This window comes from Salvia miltiorrhiza, chromosome 2 (genome assembly GCF_028751815.1).
Source record: "Salvia miltiorrhiza cultivar Shanhuang (shh) chromosome 2, IMPLAD_Smil_shh, whole genome shotgun sequence".
Classification (NCBI taxonomy): domain Eukaryota; kingdom Viridiplantae; phylum Streptophyta; class Magnoliopsida; order Lamiales; family Lamiaceae; genus Salvia; species Salvia miltiorrhiza.
Window position 1 is genome coordinate 52,615,237 of NC_080388.1, and position 22,635 is coordinate 52,637,871.

At 37.0% G+C, this 22,635-nt stretch overlaps 2 protein-coding genes across 2 annotated transcripts; one reads left to right on the forward strand and one right to left on the reverse strand.

Moving 5' to 3' along the window:
• Positions 1-1,169: 1,169 nt before the first annotated feature.
• On the reverse strand, positions 1,170-2,609 carry LOC131009724 (uncharacterized). The gene has a single exon (XM_057937132.1). It carries the CDS (start codon positions 2,607-2,609, stop codon positions 1,170-1,172), a length of 1,440 nt encoding a protein of 479 aa, XP_057793115.1.
• Positions 2,610-20,685: 18,076 nt separating this feature from the next.
• LOC131009725 (uncharacterized) lies at positions 20,686-22,209 on the forward strand. The gene is made up of 2 exons (XM_057937133.1): positions 20,686-20,712; positions 21,601-22,209. Exons 1-2 carry the CDS (start codon positions 20,686-20,688, stop codon positions 22,138-22,140), a joined length of 567 nt encoding a protein of 188 aa, XP_057793116.1. The 3' UTR covers positions 22,141-22,209.
• The last annotated feature ends 426 nt before the right edge of the window (positions 22,210-22,635 follow it).

A 22,635-nucleotide genomic window follows, 5' to 3' on the forward strand; every position in this document is an offset into this window, starting at 1 on the left:
AAAAACTAAAATTACAAAGAATAAAGAAAGAAAATAATAGAAGAACACTGTAATTTACAGTGCAATTTTAGCACTGGATTGGAGTCAACCAACTCAGCAGAAAAGCGTTCAACGCTAATATGACATGTGATTTTAAGATAACTGTGCCTTTTTTTACATTATTGTATGTATGCCTAGAACCAAATCTGACAATATATTTGAAATGTTTGAAAACTTGAGAATAAAATTAATGTTTTTGAAATATGTTGTTGTTGAGCAAGTGATCAACGCTCACGCAATAAACCAAACAAAACCAGCGATTAATCGAATAAAACAAGAATAAAGGAAATAAACGGAGAAGAATAACGCAAGATTTTTACGTGGTTCGGCAATGTGCCTACATCCACGGAGAGGATCTCTGGATCCTTTCACTATCGGAATATTGAGATTACAGATACAATCGAGAGCTTCAAGCTCACAACAATGGTGTTGCCACTCTCTCTCTCTCTCTCTCAATATTCTATAATTCAACCCCTTTTATTGAGATAATTAAACGGAGAACTTGAGATAATTATCTCAATAAAAGGAATTACAGACCCAACTCGACTTCAAAACTAGCGCTTAACATATTTTTCATGATGGACCAAAAATATTATTGCTCATCCTAGCCCAAAATCCAACTGTTGTAAGAGCATCTCCAAGGGTTCCTCTATTGTATTTGTAGAGCAAGAATTGAACCTCCATGAATTCTTGTAGCATTTTGATATTCAACCAGTTGAGCTACAATAACATTGTTATTCAAAACACAAAATCTTGGGTACACCTGAGTGTACCGTACAACCGGATTGATCCATACCCAAAATAGTACTCCCTTCGTCCACGAAATGAGTACCCATTTGTGGACGGCACGGGTTTTAAGAAATGTATGGAGTGTAGTGTGAATAGTTTAAATATCCCACTTTTTGAGAGTACACTTGCCAAAAAGGGAAATGAGTACTCATTTCGTGGACGGACGAAAAAGGAAATATGGGTACTCATTTCGTGGACGGAGGTAGTATTATTTATATGGATTGTGTCAGGATATGGATTCAAATAAGGGTGCGGGTCAAAGTTTAAGTAAATGTAAAATTCGGTTGTACAGTACACTCAGGTGTACCCAAGACCACCTTTATTCAAAATATGTTGACCCATCAATTGATGAGCTTGAACTTGAATGAGAAGTTTGTCCGGTGAAGAACCAAGGGGTTTAGGGTATCATCGAAATAGACTACGACAAAACGACCAATGAAAGTACGTAAGACATGGTTCATGAGACGCATAAACGTACTCGGAGCATTAGTCAAGCCAAAAGGCATAACTAACCACTCGTACAAACCAAGTTTTGTTTTGAACGCAGTCTTCCATTCGTCACCTTCCTTAATTCGGATTTGATGATATCCGCTACGCAAATCAATTTTGGAAAACACACAAGCACCATGTAACTCATCAAGCATGTCATCTAAGCGCGGAATGGGATGACGATACTTTACCGTGATATTATTGATGGCACGGCAATCGCAGCACATCCTCATGGTTGAATCCTTCTTTGGTACGAGAAGAACAGGTACCGCACAAGGACTCAAGCTCTCCCTTACGTGCCCCTGAGCTAGAAGCTCGCCGATTTGTCGTTCCAACTCCTTTGTCTCATCCGGGTTGGTGCGATAGGCTGGTCGGTTCGGGAGCGTCGCGCCGGGCATGAAGTCAATCTGATGCTCAATCCCCCTGAGTGGTGGCAGACCATGCTGTGTCTCATCTGGAAAAACATCTGCATAGTCCTGCAAAACCGAGTGAATAGAAGGGGGTAGGGAGGAGAGATCGTTAGCAGTAAACAAGGTTTCTCGAAACTGCAACAACACCATCGGTCGTTCCTCCTTCACACACAGCTTGATATCACATGGTCTCGCAAGGAAAGATCTATGTGTCACAGCCATCGGCTTGGCCTCCACTTGCTGTGCTCTATTTTGGGTCGTGGTAGCTTCCTTGAGTAATTGCACTTGGTCCTCGTACACTTGTTGGGGACTGAGATGAACAAGGGACATTCTCTTGTGCTGAAACTCGAAGGAGTATTTGTTGGTGAAGCCGTCATGGGTACGCCGATCGAACTGCCAAGGGCGACCCAACAAGATGTGGCACGCTTGCATTGGAATCACATCACACAAAACTTCGTCCTCATACCTGCCAAGTCGAAGCGGCACACGGACTTGGCTTGTGACTCTCACATTACCGGCGTCACTCAACCATTGCAAGTGATATGGTTTCGGATGTTTCACCGCGGTCAACCCTAGTTTCTCCACCATATGCTTACTTGCCACGTTCGTGCAACTCCCGCCGTCAATAATCACACTGCAGAGCTTGTCACGGACCAAACACCGCGTGTGAAAAAGGTTTTCCCGCTGCTCCAGTTCATCCGTTTGCGGTTGCATGGTCAAAGCTCGCCGGGCTACTAGGAAGTGTCCCTTGAGTGCATCCAGCTCTACCTCTTCCTCGGGTTCTTCCAATTCAGGCATCTCAGGGTCTGTCTCTTCCCCATCGGTGACAACATCTCCATCGTCTCGGAGGATCATAATGCGCCGATTCGGACACTCGCTCATGATGTGGCCGAATCCCTGATAACAGAAACATTTTTTGTCACGGTATCTTCCCTCGGACGCGGTGGCGGAGCTGGAATTTGTGGTCCTCGGACCTCCGCCAATCTGATGCTGTCGGGGTTGTGTGGCAGAGCTGGAAGAGCGCTGACCGTGGCTTTGACTTCCGCCAGAGCTGAAAGTGCTCTGTCGCGGGCTCTGCTCTGCTCGTTCGCCCGCTCTGCTCTGCGCTGCCGCCAGCGCTGGAAGTGTTACGCTGGTTGTTGTCAGCGCTACCACTGCTGCTATGCCCTCCGCCAGGGCTGAAGACACCCCGCTGCTGCTTGCCAGTGCTGAAGGTACTCCGCTGACTACCTCCATAACTACTACGCCTCTGGAGTTGACTCTCAATCTTGATCGCCATATGAACCATGTCTTCCAACTCAACGTAGTGTTGGAGTTCCACTTTGTCGCGAATATCCCACTGTAATCCAGCCAAGAAGCGAGCCATGGTAGCCTCTCTGTCTTCCACAACATTAGCTCGTATCATAGCCATCTCCATCTCCTTGAAGTACTCATCAACACTCCTACTTCCTTGCTTCAATGTTTGCAACTTATTGAAGAGCTCCCGGGAATAATGGTTTGGCACAAACCGCTTCCTCATCACCGCTTTCATCTCGGTCCAAGTTTAGATAGGCGGCTCGCCATTCCATCTCCGACTAGTCACCATTTGGTCCCACCAAACGAGTGCGTACTCTGAGAATTCAATAGCTGCCAGTTTCACCTTTTTTAGCTCTGAATATGTGTGACAATCGAACAAGAGCTCCACCTTCTTCTCCCATTCAAGGTACAGCTCGGGATCATTCTTCCCTTGGAACGAGGGAATATTCATCTTAATATTGTTGAGGTTATCATCCTGGGATTTCGGACCGTTCACTCGACGCCAACGCCCCTCTCCATCTTCCTCATACTCAGACTCCTCATCCTGCTCGGCACGACGGTGCACATTGCGAACTGGCATGCGCCAACCTCCAGGACCACGGCCACCCCCTCGACCTTTACGACCCCCAAAATCATCTCGAGTCGAAGTGGTATGGTATTGTTCAAACAAATCCATTCGCTGATCCATCGATTCTTTCACCCTCTCTGTCATGCTTTCGAGTTTGGACTCGAGTGTGGACTCCAGGAGTTTCGCCATCATCGATTGGAGAGCCTCCATTGTAAAATCCAGTGTTGAAGGTATGGCAGATGTCTCCTCCCTATGCAAACCCTGTTCAACATTTTTTGACATTATTACTGAAACAAAGAAAAGGTTAGTAGCAATAAAATAAAAGAAGACCTCACCACCTCACAACACTCGTGTATGTCACTCAAGGAAGAATCACTCAACACTCGCGTATCACACACAGTATGGCTTTTTCCCTCTATTGATCTCACCACTCTTGCCTTTTTCCGCTCTATTTCTCGCCTCAAGAAAATCGAACTCCCTCGATCTACCACGTGAAGTCAACGTACCAACTGCACAACGAGATCAACAAGCGCACTCGACGAGAGCACTCGATGTCACGTCTCACGAAGAACCACAGCAAACACACAGAAAAGATAGGACTCGACAAAAGAAAAGAAAGACTCCTAAACGCAGACTGGAACCCCAAAGTCAGTGCTGCGCAGAAAACAAATGCCGCAACTGTCTATGTTACCCAAAGACTTAAAGAACACACGAAGGGTTAAGAGACAAAGTTTCGAGATTTGCAAACACAACTTGGATGCTTTCTGCGTCCAAGTTGGGGTTAAGTTATTTAGGTCAGACTCATGGGCTCCAAGTTATTTAATTGGGCCTCAAGTCATTAGGTCTATATATAGTTCTTTACGACTTAGGGTTAATTATCTTGGGATCATTATTTAGGGACAGCAATAGCTGTAGGGCAGAGATATCTTTCTCTGAGGGCCTCGCAGGAGGAGTTTATATATCGTATTTTTATTTCCTTTCTTATTTCTTCATCTTCATACGCCTTTACTCTATCAAATTGGTGCGGTGAGCGATGGTTACTACGCGAAGTACCGAATCTCGTTTGGAGGATGTAGAGAAGGCGATTGGGGAATTGTCTGGCGTCGTTCGGGAGTTGCGGACTTTCCAAGGGCAAATAGCACCAAAATCCCTATAGTTTCCCCGAATTCGCATTTTTCCCGTGACTTTTAAAATTCTTGTTAAAATCCTTGAACTTAATTCCGTTTCTCGTTTTTCCCATAAAATTGATCGGCAATATAACTAATGCTGACATGGATGTCGGAAAGCCACGTAGGATTAAGTTTCCGGCGAAGCAAACGACATAGTTTAAGCTAAACCCTAAACGACGTAGTTTTATGTCTATTTAGGGAATTAAATGCAATCCAATCGAAAAATTGAGGTAAAAATAAAAAAATTGAGGGCAAAATCAAATTAGGGTTCTTGAGAAAAATACACCCAATCCATGTCTTCGTCATCATCCCGCCGGAACTTCGCCTCCGCCACCGCCATCTGTTACCACTGCTCTCTCCGACCTCAAATCTCTTCTCCATCTCTCTGACACCGCCCTCTGATCCCTCCCAATACCAATCCACGCAGAAACCTCCACCGCCGCTGCTACCTTCGTCCCCTGCCCTTTCAACACTAACCACCGAGTGCGCCAATTTCAATGAAGAACTTTGGCCAGAAGCTGTCGCGCTGGATTTTATTCGATTTCTTTCGTCGGAGATTTGGGCAATTCGTGGTGAAATTGAATCATGGGGCGATGGTTTCCCCATTGCTTACTCTTCGAGAATTTTGGTTGCGACTCTGACGGCAATGACAGAGAAGGAGTAAGAAGGGACTGTTCAATCGTGTATGAACATCGTGTATAAAACGACTACAATTTGGTCCTAATTTAATGACTCAGCACAAGCTTTCCACATAGGTGACACGTCAGTGCAATTAGTTGTCGAAAAACGTCATTAAGGGAAAAACGAGAATCAGAATTAAGTTCTAAGCTTTTAACGAGAAATTTAAAGGTCAAGGGAAAAATGCGAATTTGGGGAAACTGTAGGGATTTTGGCGCTATTTACCCAAATTAATATGATGAAAATAAAAAATCATAATTAAATTATTTTGATAAAATGAGTGTTGCGTATAAGATAATGAGAAAATAAGTTGGGATAGATGAATTTATTTTTTGTGGAATTTATAAAGCTCTTAAAATTTATTTTGCCAAATACTTGAAAGAGCTTATAAACTGAACTAAATACCCTCTTCCTCCATCCGCAAATAAAGTGGCATATTCTAAATAAAACGTGGCCCCTAATAAGTGTCATATTTCACAATTCTATAAAAAAATAATGTGAAATTTTCCATTTTACTCTTGTCCTCGATAGGTAGAGTAGAGTTATCCAATTTCTTCGTATGCGAATTTTTACTGTAGGAAATACTTATTCGGAGATAGAAGGAGTATATGGCTAATTTGCTATGCAGTCAATGATATATTTTAACATATTAAAAATCTCATACTATATAGGTAGAACTGTAGAGGTTTCTTCTTCCGCAGTATGTAAAATCCAATCGGGCTGCACCTTAATTCATATTGTATGAGATATACGATTATCATCAAAAGACGCATTATTACAATGTGTAAATACAAAAATTTGGGTACAATCGGATTGCACCTTAATTCATATTCTGACCCACATTCTGACTCAAATTATGTAAATGATATTATTCTGTTATACAAATGACACTGCTTATAATTGAAATTATTCGGTTATATAAATAACATTGTCTATAATTGACATTATTCGGTCCTACGTATAAATAACACTATAACATTGTAAATGACATTATTCGATTACAGTGTCAATTATAGGAAGTGTCATTTGTATAACTGAATAATTAATGTCATTTGCATTGTTAGTGTCATTTGTATAACCGAGTAATGTCAATTACAGACAGTATTATCTGTATAACCAAATAGTGTCATTTATACGGTTCAGATCAGGATGCCGGTCATGGTGCAATCTGATTGTACGGTACAATCGGTTGTACCCAAGACCAGCTCATATGTGAAAGGGGTTATGGCAAAAAAATACACGAACACTGAAAAAAGTTGTAATTTTCATTTGAACTTTCAACTAAACCAAAAAAATACGTGAATTTATATTTTTGCTGCAATTTTCACCTAACTAGCATTTGCACTCGTGCAACGCACGAAAAATATTTTTATATTTTATTATTTATAAAATTAATATTAATTTGATTATTATATGAAAAAATCTAAATATAATTAAAAATACTATAATTTAAGATAAATGTATTTTAGTTTAATATAAAAATAATAAAGAATAATTCATATTAATAAAAATTGATATTGTAAAAAAGAAAACAATATAAGTTAAAAGATAATTGAAAAAAAAATAGATTTATTCAAAAAAAAGAGGAGAGATGTGAGAGAATTTTCTTAAGTTTTAATCTTTAAATAAATATAATTTTTATATTTTAAATCCAATATTTACATAGTATATATCAAATTAGAGCTCTTGTCATGATCTTTAATTTGATATGCATATCAAATATTTTTATAATTAGTCGAATTTCACAATTTAAAAAAAGAAATAAAATAGACAAACAAGAAGTTAAAGAAGAAAAAAAAGATGCATAGCTTATAAATAAACTTTCAATTTTATTCTAACTACAAAATTGTCACTCAATTTTGAAATTGATTTGAAATCAATTTGAAATTGAAAACTTCTTTTTTAATATAGTATAGATTTTGACTTTCGGCGAAATTAGAGCTTAATTGACAGTTGGAAATTTACCTGATGTTGGTCTAACTTCCAATGATGAGAAATATTTAAAAGTTCGGAGGTCTAAGAAGGCAAAAAATAATACATTTGACTTAATTTCAACTGTCATTTAGGTGAAAATTGTAACAAAAATATAAATTCATATATTTTTTTGGCTTGATTGAAAGTTCAAGTGAAAATTGTAAATTTAAAATGCATTTTTCGACAATTGGAGGTCTAATAATATGCATTTTTCGACAATTGGAGATCTAATAATGATCAATGGTCAAGATTGAGTTTTGCATAATGGAAGAGAAGGTTTCGACCTGATTTCGCCTCTCTCTCTCTCTCTCTCTCTCTCTCTCTCTCTATATATATATATATATATATATATATATATATATATATATATAGGGGCCGCTCCAGTGAGATCCCCTAATTTTAGTGAGATCTAGGGCACGATCTGGTGCGTTTATTTTATCAATCCTATGGCTGATATTGTATCTGGAGGGAGAATTTTTTTCGCAGGATTCGAATCCTGGAGGGAGCATAATATTTTAAATTTTGTTATTCATTGTATATACTGCATTGTTCATCAGTATATATTGTCTTGTTCATCAGTATATATGTCTTATTCATTAACAATTTTTAAAATTTTGTTTTTCATCAGTATATACATTTTGTTAGTTAGGAATACGTTTTGTTCATTAGTATTATGTGTCTTATTCATTGTCCTAGTGTTTCACAAAAAATAGGTATTTGAAAACCACGGCCACGGGTAGATTGAGATATATTATTGCCCAATCAATAGTTTTAATCTGTTACTCCCTTATCCTGAGACAAAGCCTGATTAAACACAAGATCCTAAATTCTTATCATGTCTCCCACCAGTATGTGCTTGGCATAGAAGGTGATGATATAAACTGACATGCACTGATAAAAGAAAACACAAGATTAAGATTACAAAAGATAAAAAGAAAGATTCAATTCACTGAGCTTAAAGGGTAAATTTATTGCTTAACTGGGAAACCTAGAGAAAATTTATGCAAGTGATGTAAAAGCAGCAGTATCCCATTGCGAGAGTGAGAGAATCTATGAGTTATCCATTGCAGATTCGAGAAATGATTGCCGAAACAGAACCAAATTGATTAGGGATTGAAGTGAAGCAATCATCCATTGATATAACTTTTCGGCTCTATTATGATCGTGGCCTGCATAGTCCCACTTGCAATCCAAGGAATGGCCAATAGTATGAGAGATAATAATAATAATAACAATAATAATAATAATGAGGTTCATCAGCATCAAAATATATATAGAGTTGGTTATTATAAAGACTATTTTTTTTTTTGTGAGATTGTGAGACTATTGCATTAAACTTATAAAATCATTTTATTGTGAAATTAATTGCATTCGAAAAAGAAAATAGAATTTCCACCTCTCATGGAATTTGTACATGGGTGGGTGCTACGTTTATCCAGCAACGCAATGTATTTAAGGTAGATCTTGGCAATCGAAGGCTGAAAATGTTTTACGCTCTTAACTTAAGGAAAAATTGCAATTTAATATTTGAACTATTGATAATTTAATGAAAATGTCTCAAACTACAAAATCGTCAAAGGACAATAGTTGTGGTACACATTACAGAATACTTGAAGCGTGGAATTTAGTATCGATATACGCATACCCAATTATAATGTGCATATTCAAGACAAATATTGAATTAACCTTATTATGTGGTGCAATTTCAGAAATAAAAAATGAGTTCCAGCAGTATTAAGAAGAATAAAAAGATGAAAATATAGTTTAATAGAAATATATGAATTGAAGAAGGGTAGGGAGAAATGGAATAAGATCAAGATTAAGATTGTGATGAAGTAATGATGAAAGGCAGCTGTGTCTGATGATCTGAGGGAAAATGGAAAAGGGAGACAATTTATTGTCTTAGTGTGGAGACATGTCATTATCATCCATAGTTAAGGGCCCATAGTCTCTAGAAGCTTGTTAAGTCATTTTCAAGCTTAGTTAAACAACATGCATTTTTATAATGTTGATATGTGGATGAGAGGTTTGAAAATGTTGTCTCAGCACAACATTCCTTTTGTCCCACAAACCGCCCCAAAAGACACCCACTTGCTTGCTTTACACTGTAACCTTTTTAACACACCACCACTTCTTAATTTGTTTTTTCTTATGTAGGACTAGGACTATATATAAGTACGTCTTAATTACTTCATTGCTATAAATTATCACTAAATTATCATATATGTTTCTCCGTGCCAAAATTAAATTTTCTGTAGAATTCGAGATTTTTAAAATAAACGAAAGTTTGAGATGACTTTTCAATAAGTAACCAAAAACTATACTTAATTAACCCTAATTTATTGGAGACTCGACTAAAACTCATTCTTGAAAAACGTGTGTTGAGGTTGGTTCAATGAGAATTCAAAAGGAATTGAGTGATGGCAGCCATGGTAGGGTTGTGAAGTATGCGAAACATTTTACACCAGAAATGATAGATTGTGTTTTGCGTTGGCGGCTGCGTTCACATTACAGCTATGAATATTGTTTTTAGTCACACTCGAATTTCGTCACGCTTTGTTCAGAAAATATCTTTACCTATTCAATTCCCAACACAAATGATTTTCTCAAGGCCCGGATTCAGAACTCGTCGAATACCAGATACTTGTGCGAGACTTCGGGGGTTATTCAAAACAATAAATCTATGCAGCCACATTGTGGTCACCCACACACTAATATAATAAGGATAATTTTGATTTATTTAATTTATTTTTTTAAATAAAAATAGGATTTAGTTATTTTATTCTATTCTCTACATTGTACTTATTTTTTTTAATTTTTTTTGCATTTTTTATTTTTTATTTATTTTTTAATAAAAATAAAAAAGTTACCAAAAAATTGCAAAAAAATAACTATAATGTAGAGAATATGATAAAATAACTAAATCTTATTTTTATTTTAAAAAATAAGTTAAATAAATTAAATTATTTTCTACTTAAGTAAATTGTGGGTAGCCACAATGTGGCTGTTTAACATTACTCTATTCAAAATATTTTGAGCATTTTCTACCATTGTTTTTGCGTCTAAATGTATTTACTTTGATGGATAAATTTGCCATTGAAAAATAAGGGATAATAAAAGTTTATGTCTTTAAATATCTTATTTTTTTCCCAACGTTTGACACAAAAGAGAAGTTTATCATTTTCCTCCTTATTCTCACTATTCTCACTTTAAGGATGAATAATATTCTTTTATTAAAGTCATAAATTTTTGTTATCCCTCTTTTTCCAATGATAAATTTATCCATCAAAGTAAACGCACGCTAAATGAAATTTTTATGAACCTAAAATTAAAATTTAGTTACTTATTATAATAAATAATTGTTCTTTTTTCACCACTTCCAATATTAATTATATTCCCTCCGTTCTCATAAAATACATTCAATTTGTCATTTTCATCCTTCCACATAAAATATATTTAATCTATTTTTTATAAGCTTTTCACTCACAATAAAGTGGGACTGGTCTTACTCCATTCACATTCAACTACTTTATTCAAATTCATGTCATTTAAATTATCAAAAAAAAAAACTCATGTCATTTAAAAGGGGATACTTTTTATAAGGACGGGAGAGTAATATTTTTCACCATTTTCAATACAGTTAACAACTTCGTCTTAAAAGACGTGCATCTCCCTTCTATGAAGTTATTTGAGGACCAGACGGAGTATTTTTTTTAATCTTACTTTAATTAGAGGATTGACTCAAACTTAACATTGAAAATTAACTAAGAAAGCGAAAAAATTAAAAACATAAATTTAACAAACTATAATATTACACAGTAAAATATTAAGTAATTAACGTGGTTTTACAATTATTAAAATAATGTATTATATTCTTTCTCTAATAGTATTTCTTATATATGTACAGTTTTAAAATTAAATTAAATAGAAAAACTCAAAAATTGGGTTCCCCCAACTGGTTGGATGGAAGAGCTTGATGCGAAGATGGACGTGAGAATAGGTCGGACGGTGGTCGACAGCTACGATTTGACGACGGAAAAAAGTCATTTCTTTTATTAAGAATGTGTTTATTTTATGGTAAAATTTTCATTGGTAAAAAGATAAATAAAAATATATTACTATCTTTTTCTTATTTTTATTATCATATGTTTGTTAAAGATGAAATTATGAGAAAATGTTGGAAATCATTTTTACACCACTACCAAAAGATAATACTATTATCTAATATTGGAGACAAAATGAGTTAAAACGAACTACCCGATAAAATATTTTATTCTGCACGAAAAAGAAATTTCTATCACATATAGTAAACATATGAAAATGGTGGAAAAAAGCTAAATATATCTATTTTCTCTTCTTTTACATCAAAATAAACGAATCTTAAAAGTTCTAGCTTCTCTATTTTGCAAAAGGAGGCATAAATAAAAAATAAAAATAGTTTTTTAATTTGTATATATACTAGTAATTTTTTTACGGGTACCCCTTTCCCCCAACACTGCATCCACCACAGCGTCAAGGGCGTAAACAGGGGTAAAATAATTGGTGAGTTGGGCAAGATGTTCTGAATTTCGAATTCGAGGTTTTAATAAGCTAACGCATCATGTCTCAATGTGTGGGTGTGACATATGTGAGCTAGTTTAGACTATAATTTTATTGAAAATCTTGAGGTTTAAGATCCATATTTTCTGTGAAAGATTGAAATTTTAATATTAGTTAAGCAAGGTTTTGCGTTGTTTGAGAGAGCCTTTGGAAATGGGAAGGGGCAAAAGATGCTAACTTGTACAATATGTAGATTGCTGAACAGAAAACAATTAGGCCCACAGAGTTGTTTTTTTTTTTATATATATTCAATTTATTTTTGTGGGTCAGATCACAATTCTAGGTAGCAGGTTTTAAGGTTATTCATGGTGGGGGTGAATTCTTTACAAAGGTTGGTGATCCTTAATTTATGTTCAAAACATGTTATATCAGGGAAAATATCATTTTATACTTCAACACATTCCTATTATGCAAAATTAATAAATTAATAGATATAGGGTGTACTCACCCGTGAAGCATGGCCTAGTACTTTTTGACACGTAAATTAAGAAATTGATATTTTGTGTGTTAAATGTGGTAGGTGAAAAAGTGAAAATGTGAATAAAGGGTAAATTTTTTGTCATTTTTTGAAATAGGTCAAGCTTCGTGGGACAACCCAAAAAGAAAATTGGGCCATGCTTCGTGGGACGGAGGGAGTATTTGATTTAAAGTATACTCCCTCCGTCCGCCAAAAGTGGGGCACTTTAGTTGGACAAGGGATTTAATAAAATTATTGATGATTTTGATGTAGTGGAGAAAAGGTCCCACCACTTTATGAGATATGTGGTTGAGATTGAATTTGGAGTGAATTTTTTTGTAAATAAAGAGTGTTTGTAAGGTTAAAAGATTAAAGTGGATGGTGGGACCATTTCCTTAAAAGGAAAGTGGTACACTCTTTGAAGACGCCCGCTATAGTAATTGTGCCCCACTTTTGACGGAGGGAGTATTAAAAAAAGATAAGTCTCATGTACCACATTATAACTCGCTTACTTTGACGTAATAAAAAATTCGGACAGATCGTATAAAATTTCGATCAACCCTTTTCCCTTGAGTAATGTATAACTTTATACATAAGGAAGAGTTTTATAATTTTATCAGTGATGAAATTATTGGCCCAAAACTCTGGCCCGTTTCCTGACGGCCCATTACCCTCCTCCAGCCCACTTGTGGCAATCCATCTCTTGGCATAAATAGCAACCCCAGCTCCTGCATTCCTCGAGATAGATTTGGGAACCCTAATCGCCTCATTCTTTCTTGTTTTTTTCTCCATTTTCTCTGCGCTTCTAAGTGAAAGACAGAAGCTATGCCTCTATTTACATCACCTTTCAACTTCTTTGTGACTTTGGTCGAAATATGAACAAGCTTTGTGTTTGTGTCTCTTCTTCGTCTAAGCTTTGCTATCTCTGTGGGTTAGTCGGAGTGAGGTAGAGGGTGAATTTGGCAGTGGAGTTGCCAGAACGTGATGTTGCTGGAGAAGGACTATCCTTGGGTTTGAGAAAGACCGAGATCTGAGCCGAGAATTTGTTGCGGCTCCATTGTCACTGAACCATCGTTTCTGCGGTCGTACTGTCACGCTATTGCTGCTGTCGCGTCATCTCCGAGCAGCAGTAGTTCGGGCAGCTGCTGCTGCTCCGTTTCCAGACAGGCACCTTGCTACCCTTTTTTTCTATCTCTCTTTTAGTTTTGCTATATTCAACATCTGCACACACTAACATATTTTTAGATGTATTGTCGTCTAACTTATTCATCTTGGTGTTTTCTTTGTGTAAGAGTTTAAAGAGCATGTCTAGCTTTGACTATCAGATAACTATCATGTGTGTGCTCTAGACAAGAGCTCTATTTGTCGTTGAACATAGAGAATGTGACTAAATATGTTTCAGGCGCGAGAGAACGGTGAAGCGATGGCAAAACGAAACTACAACAATCACATTATAAAGAGTAAGATAAATATATTATCATTCAAAACAAATAAGATATAAAAAATGTGGCCTTCATTTCAAATACTCCCTTCGTCTCATTACAAATGTCTCACTTTTTATAATGGGATCACTTTTTATAATGGGATGTCCTATTATAAATGTCACATTTTTTTTTGGCAATTAATTAAATGAATTTAATGGGTCCACTCACCATATTCTCTCTCTATACCTACTTTTAAAATAATATTTAAATAATTTTCATCAATCCACTTTACCTACTAATTATACATTCCTAAATCTCCGTGTCGAAAAGTAATACTCTCTCTCTCCCAATAAAAGTGGCAATCTTTCCATTTTAGTTTGTTCCACTAAAAGTGGTCACTTTCTCAAATTTAAAATGTTTATCATTTAATTAAGTTCAATTAGTTAATTTAATTAAAATTCTAATTAAACATAAACCCTCTTTAAACATACACAAACACACGCACAGCAGCGCCGGCTGCCCAACACAGTCCATTCCCCTTCTCTCTTCTTCTCCGGCGAATAACAGCAGCGCCGACCACCGCCCAGCCCCCTGACCTCCCTCTCCCTCGCCTCTGCTCTCTCCATCTGTCTTTCTCGTTGTGCAGACACACATACCGAAAATGTCACACACACCGGAAACCACCATGGCAGATCTGGCTCTTCGCCGTCAACCTTTGTCCGGAACCGTACCCGCACTGAGATAGACAACGGAACAGAAGTGACTTCACCATGGCTGCAAACCATGTCGTACGTGCCTCTGGATCTGACGGGAAAAGGGCCGCCAAGGACGCCGCTGCCGTCGATAGCAGGAGCGACGGTGATGATTTGTTGATGTCGCCAGAAATCATGGAGGGTGAAGGATAATTTTGGTGCTAGGGTTCAGGCGGTGGTGGTGGCGGTGGCTCCATCTACAGGACAATTTCATTAATATGGGTTTTGTTTTTTGGGTGAGAACAATTATTGGAAAATTAATAGAAATATCCTACCCTTGTTTTGATGATTCCAAAACACTTAGTTAATCTTCACTAGACTAGAGTAATTAATAGAGTCCATGTTTTTAGCTAGACTGAAGACTGAAGAACTGAAGTTTGAAGACTGAAGAGCCGAAGACTGAAGATTGAAGTTCCAGTCAAACTGAAGACCAAGAGACTCAAGACTGCTGACTCATACTAAAGGACACGTTTACTAAAGTATCAGTGTTAGGAAAACACCGATACATGCCACGTCAGATAAAGCAGAGACTGATACTGAAGTAAAGTATCAATTGTAACCTCGGACTCATTCTTTGTCCCAAACTGATTCCCAGTTTAAGGTTGTCTCATTCGCTTTAAAAGAAGCCACGTGGAAAGCACGCCAGTACAACTACAGTTAATACGAAGATCTGTAGAATCGTCCTTCGAAGTACGGAGTTTCCCCTTTCGTGCTGCTTTATTATGCGACACCCTCACCTACTGAAGAAATTACTGTACCTTCTTTCAGTTTAGAAAGGACGAAGACTGAGGACCTTAGCCCAAATTTGAATCTGAGTCACAATGGCAGAAAATTAAAGATAGACCTCCTCCAACGGATCTTTCTCAGGACGTTGCCTATGAATAGAGTTCAAGGATCAACCTCATTCTTCATCGATTCAACGCACAAGCTAAAACTTTGTCGAACTCGAGACTCAGCAAATTCACTGCAATCAATTTGAATCGAATAAGAGAATACTCAACGTTGTAACTATCAGTCAAACTGATAACTTATATTCTCTTAGTTTTCTTAGGCATATACATTCAAATCATTAGCCTAGAAACTGATTATTGAGAGCTTGTGATCACTATTTTTATAGCAACAAAAATTGCAACTAAACAGTGTAATCGTAGCACAGAAACATCAAGTCGAGTATCGTATCCACATGGACTATTATAACGAATCACTCTAAGTAATCCCTAGTAAACTCTAGTAGTATTCAAGCAAACTCCCATAAGAACGAAGAACAAAAATAAAATCCAAACAAAATAAAACAGGATAAAAACTCAAATAATAAAACAAACTCTGACCCTAGGGATGTACTATCATTACTCAAACACATGCATTCAATCTATTAATTCAATTACCAATTTAATCCAACCCTGATGAAAGATCACTATATTATTCACAAGCTTCTCTAACGAACACCTATGAACGTAGATTAATTTGCCCCTTTTCACATTCAAGACTCCAAGGAATAACTTAACTCCAAAAAGCACACAAAGAATAGCTTCCTATAGCTTCACCTGTCGCATTCAAGACTCAAGGCTAACACTATATCATGCATTCCTGAATCGGCTGAACAATTATCGCATTCAAGACTCAAACTGAACAGCTAGACATGTAAATTATTGATCAGGTAATTCACAAGAAAATAGGTACCAGGAATCATGAATCACAAGTTGGAGGGCAAATTGATATCAACAAACCAAACACACATATTAAAACAACTTTGTACAAACCCTAGGTTCAGATAAAAGAACTTAGCCGGACATCGCAAAAGAAAACATAAACATAATAAATAAGAAAGCAATTGGAAGAACTGAATTATATAAAAACTGAATAAGAACGATTGTAGCAACTTGAATCTTCAATCTTGATCTAAGCCTTGAAAACTGGAAAATAAATAGATAGGTCAAAAGAGGACCTATTTAAAGTGTCAGGATAAAATACAGTATTTGGAACCCAGAAGAACTCTAAAAATACTGATAAAATCCGAAAATCCCGAAAATTCCCGAAAATTCGGAAATTCGCGTCGGACACTATTCACTGCTGCCCGCGACTTTATTGTTTCGGCCATATCTTTCTCGTCCGAACTCGGATTTGTGAACCGTTTGTGCCTACGAACTCGTATCGAGACGATCTACAACTTTCATTTCTGACAACTTTTCCAAAATCGAACTCAATAAACCTGCAATTTCCTTCAAAGTTCGAGTAAGAATCATGTTTCACAAGATAAAGCAATTTAAACACAAAACAATCATCCAACACTCAATTTCCTATAAAATTAACATCAAAAGAACATTAAAAACTATGAAAACATGAGTGTTATCATCTTGTTCTCAGTAATTTTAGTTGGAATTCGAACCCCTTTTCAAGAGTGAGAAAAGAGCGTTTGAGAGAGTGTTCGAGACAGTTGTCTGAACACTAGGTTGTTTAGCACCCGCAAACTAAACGTGAGGCTTACTTAACACCAGTAAACTAAGGAAGAGAAGTCCAACCCAGTTGGCACGAAAAAGAGTTTTTCAGTTGTAAGGTTTGTTGTGCACCAGTAAGCACGAGCCTAATCGATTGTCAGTGTGATCTACTGACCGTGGATGTAGGAATCAGTATTCCAAACCACATAAAGATCCTTGTGTTCTTTATTGCTTTCAGTTTTTCAGTTCTTACATGTGCACTTACTCTGACTTATACTGAATATTGATAATCTAAAGGATAAACCCTACAACTAATACTCTGTGTCACTAAAGGCTATGTCAAATCACTTCCGCCTAAGTGTTATCAGTTTAACTGACAAGTTTGAAGACTGTCAGTAAGATTTCTAACACTACTCTGATTTCAAAACTGAAAAGGCTGAACCCTTGACTGAACTTCAGTTTGACGACTTGTTCCTCACATTGGAGTTAACTGACTGACTCATTATCAGTCTCAACCTTAAACCATTTCTTAAATTGATCTTTCACTCACTATTCACATCAGTTTCAGTCTGAGTTTTTGATGAAAAATAGCTCATTGGTGTATTTCTCCCTCTCCCCCACACACCAGTTCAGTACCCCACAGGGATCCAACAACAATTTCTAAATTTGGGAGATGAAGCGCAGCAAATTCTCAAAATCAATACAACTGATATTTGGGTTTTGATTTTTGGGTGCATGAGAACAACAAGAAAAAGCGCCCAGAGGTTAAAAAAGGTCTTAATTAATTCAACCACCCTTAATTAAAACATAACAATCTCCTTCTTAATCTCTGTGCCCAAAAGAAAATGGTCGTTTTTAATGGGTCGGAGGGAGTAGGACATTTGTAATGAGACGAAATGAGTAATAAATTTACACCTCATTATATTATTATTTTTATTTAAAAAGATAAAAAAGTAAACAAAAATACACCCACAATATCATTATTATTAACAATTCTATCATTTAATTTTTGGTGTGTGCTAAGTTCTTACGGCTGAGCATTTATTCAAGACACCGAAAATACAGCGTCCAAATAAAAAGAAAAAAAATGTTGTTAGAACTGTCATCATTTTTTAGTGTTGATTGGAAATGCCAATCGTCGAATGATATTGTAGAATTGTTAACAATATTAATAATATTTCCCTTCAAAAAAAAAGCAAGATTAATACCATTATATAGGTATTAATGTGTAATTTTAAATACATCAAGATACAATTACAAAAATTTCAAAAGTAATAATATACTCTGTTCGTTACAAAAAATAAGACACAATTTATTTTTTGCGTACACAACAAATAGAATACTTTCCTTTTTACTATATGGATCCATATTTTTTTTCTTATCTTTTATATTTACAAATACTTTTTATTTACAAAAAAATCATTTTTAATTCAATCTCAACGATTTATTTTGTATTATGGTGGCACACTTTTTCCACTACATCAAAATCATCATCTATTTTATTAAAACCTATGCCTAAAAATATGCCCCAATTTTAATGAACGGGCACAATAATAGATAATATTTTACCTTAATTTATATTCCCTCCGTCCCATTAAAGTTGGCCACATTTCATTTTTGGATTGTCCCACTATTGTTGGCTACTTTCTAAAAATGACAAAGTTTATTTTAATTAAGTCCAATTAATTAATTTAATTAAAATTTCTAACTAAACCTAAACATTCTTAAACAAACACACAAACACTCAGCCCCCCTCCCCCCTACTACCACCGCCTCTCCCCAGTACAACCGCATCACCGTCCTCATTTCCCTGCCTTGCCGCCTCTTCCTGATCATTCTCCGGTGACCACAGCACCGCCATGGCCGTCGCCGTCCCAGACCCTAACCACCTGTCCCAGCCCCCAAGGTTTCCCCCGATTTGCAGCCGACGCTCACAGCAGTAGCCCCGCAACTCAACCCCCAAGCCGAGTCCAAGATCAAAAGCAAAGTTCAAGATCAAGACTCTACTTTTCTTTTCCTCGAATCGGAGGGCCGCGCCGCCTCCGCGTCTCTGTAATTTCGGCAAGAGAGCAAGCTCTAGCCCTGAGAGTGGTCGTGATTTGGGGGTGGCGAGCCCTAGATCTGAGGGTGGCGTCCTGCTGCACTCATCCCTCTGCCGTCGATTCGCCTTCTCTTCTCTGAAATTCCGCTGTTGTGTGTGTTCTGGTTTGGCGGCAGCCCTAGATCTAAGGGTGGCACGATTTAGGGGTGATTCACTTGGTGAAGAGGCGAGGCTGAGGATGAACGAGAGTTTGATGGCTTAGTTGCGTGGATTTGGGCACGGCGGTGGCGGATCTGCCATCGCCGCCGCCCCACCGTTATTCCCTTTCCCCAGCCACGGGGGTTTGAATTGTTTTTTTGGTGGAAATTGGATTGAGGAAATTGAGTAAAATTGAATTGATTTTTTGATTTTTGAGGAAAATTGAAAATTAATTTTTAGGACGACCGCCGGCGACGCGCTAGAAGATGCAGTGAGAAGTAGATAGTGGACTACATTTAATTAACTCTTTAATTTTGTTGGACCATACTTAAGTACATAATTAATAATTTTCTTCTTAATCTCCGTGCCGAAAAAAATGTGACCAACTTTTATGGGACGGAGGGAGTAGTTAGAAAAATGAAACGATGGAGTTTAAATTTTAAACTTTATTATTAACATAAGAGGTTATTATTGTTTGAATGTTACCAAAGGAAATAGGAGTAATATTTTACATTTTATAAATTGTTTTTGGTGTTCTTTTTATAAATTAAATAAGTAAATAAAGAAATTTAAAGACTGTATGACGGTGGACTCGAACTCAAATTCTCATGCTTAAGACATTAATCATTTATCGCTAGATCAACACATATAATGCTTTTGGTATATTTTTTTTTATAAATTTATAATGCTAAATAAAGAAATTAAACAGTCGCACTATAAAGGACTCGAACCCAAAACCTTTAGTATTATGCTTTATCCTCTTATCACTTGACCAACACACACGTCGCTTTTGGTGTTTTTGATATTAGAGCTCGTGATTCAAAGAGCATACGTGGACGCCATGCGCAATTGACCCCATAGTGTCACTTTACGTTTTGCAACTCTTTAACCTTTTGAATCTCGAGAGCCGAGGTGAGGTGAAATTGAAATTCGAAACAAAACTTTTTTAAAGCTGATCTGAAAAAGTATAAATACTTTTGAGTCAAAGCAGATTGAAATTTGTTTCTAAACTTTTTAAGCTTGTTCTTATTTGGTAATTGTTGTGCTTAAAATCTTGGATGATTAAGCCTAAGGTGATGGAGTGAGTTCCTGTTTGCTCCTGCACGGGAGTGATGGATTTGGTTTTTGGTGTCTGTTGTTTTGATTTTTGTTTGCTGAACTTGTTGTTGGTGTTCTGGTTTTTTGGATTGTGGACTTTGGTACTACTAGTACCACCCATTTTATTTTAATGAAATTCTATTTTCTCTGATAAAAAAAAAAAATTGGTAATTGTTGTGCTTAAAATTTATAAGTTGGGGGAAACTTGGGTGTTGGACGAGATCCCGCATCAACAATATAGCTTCTTATGATAAATTCGACTGGCAAAGATGGTGAATAAAGCTAATTTGGTTCCGGTTTACCCTCATTTCACCTTCTGCCATTGTTCAATTCAAATTTTAGAGTATTCAGGAGAACTCTCGTAATTCTATAGCCATTTTCATGATTTTTAAGGAATAAACTTGAAAATTTAATATTTTCATATATTTCTTTATGGTGATCGATCAAAACATATTATTATTATTATTATTATTATTATTATTATTATTATTATTATTATTATTATTATTATTATTATTATTAAATAAATACTACAAGTATATCTAGATAATGAAAATTTCATTTGTCAATATTTGTTTTTTTATATGAATATGTGATGTTATCGATTGATAAACTCTTACGTGTGAGGTGAACAATTTATACATAGTAGGTTATTACATAAAAACAGAATATATCTAAAAGTATTTGGATAATAGTTACATATTATCCTTGTCACAAGAAACTAAAAAAAATGAAAAATAGAATTAGGTTGTCCTTAGCTTTTAAGGTTTAAGTACTAATAATTAATAAAGCTTAATTAGATTAGTTTCAAAACAAAGGGTTAATTAGATTCATTAATTGCATTGAAAAACTGTGCGGCCTTTATTGATTCAAACAATTTGGAAGAAAGTAAACTTAAGGAATATATAATTTTTTGGGGTTATTGCCATAAAATACATGAAGTTTGTAAATTTTCTGGTTTATATCATCACTTTTTTTTTTGGCCAAAAAATACATGAATTTATACTTTATTTGTAATTATCCCATTATTTATAATTTTGTCCAAATTAAATCTGAGGTGGAAGTTAAATTGCCAATGTGGCAGCCAAAATTGCCAAATCACACATACACCCCCCTCTCTCTCTCTCTCACACTCAGACACACACAAACACACGCACACTTCCCCAACCCCCCTTCCCCCACAGACCATCCCCCTCCCCCCACCCCCCAAGACCGTCCCCCTCCCCCCACTCACTAGCACACCTCCTCCCCCCCCCCCCCCCCGCTCTCCGGCCAACAAAACGATGTCGTCCAGCGCCGACTCCCCGTCCCCCGCCGCCGTAGATACAACGCCGTTACTCGCCGACCAGATCTTCCGCGCCCGCCGCCGCCCCCGCTTCCTCCGCCGACCACCCAGCCTCCGCGGCGCCGCTAACTTCCTCCGTCGCGCCAGCAGCCGGAGCCGCGCCATGCGCGAGCCCTCTGTCCGCGTCCGAGAAGCAGCCACCGATCAAATCGAGGAGCGGCAGAGTGATTGGGAACATCGCCTTCGTAATCGTCTCGATTTCGGTGCTGATTATGAGCCGGAACGAGACGCCCTCGATGCCGTTAAGGCTCTGGACTGTGGGTTTGTGTGTGTGTCTGATAGAGAGAGAGAGAGACAGGGGGTTAAGGGCGGCGGCGGCGATGATGCTGCGGTCGCCGGAGAAGGAAGAAGGGGTGGGGGTTTGTGTGTGTCTGAGTGAGAGAGAGAGAGACAGGGGGTTAAGGGCGGCGGCGGCGATGATGCTGCGGTCGCCGGAGAAGGAAGAAGGGGTGGGTGTTTGTGTGTGTCTGAGTGAGAGAGAGAGAGAGAGGGGGGGTGTATGTGTGATTTGGCAATTTTGGCTGCCACATTGGCAATTTAACTGCCACCTCAGATTTAATTTGGGCAAAATTATAAATGATTGGATAATTACAAATAAAGTATAAATTCATGTATTTTTTGGCTAAAAAAAAAAGTGATGATATAAACCAGAAAATTTACAAACTTCATGTATTTTATGGCAATAACCCCTAATTTTTTTAACATGAACTTCAAAATGTCACACCGATAAACCTCACACATTTTATAATTTTCACGCAGTTTTCATTTTTTGGTCAAATTATTGCAAACGTGATGTTAACGTGGCAATAAATAAATACAACCATGTACATTGACAGCAATTTAATTAATTTGATCAAAATAAAAATCGTATGAA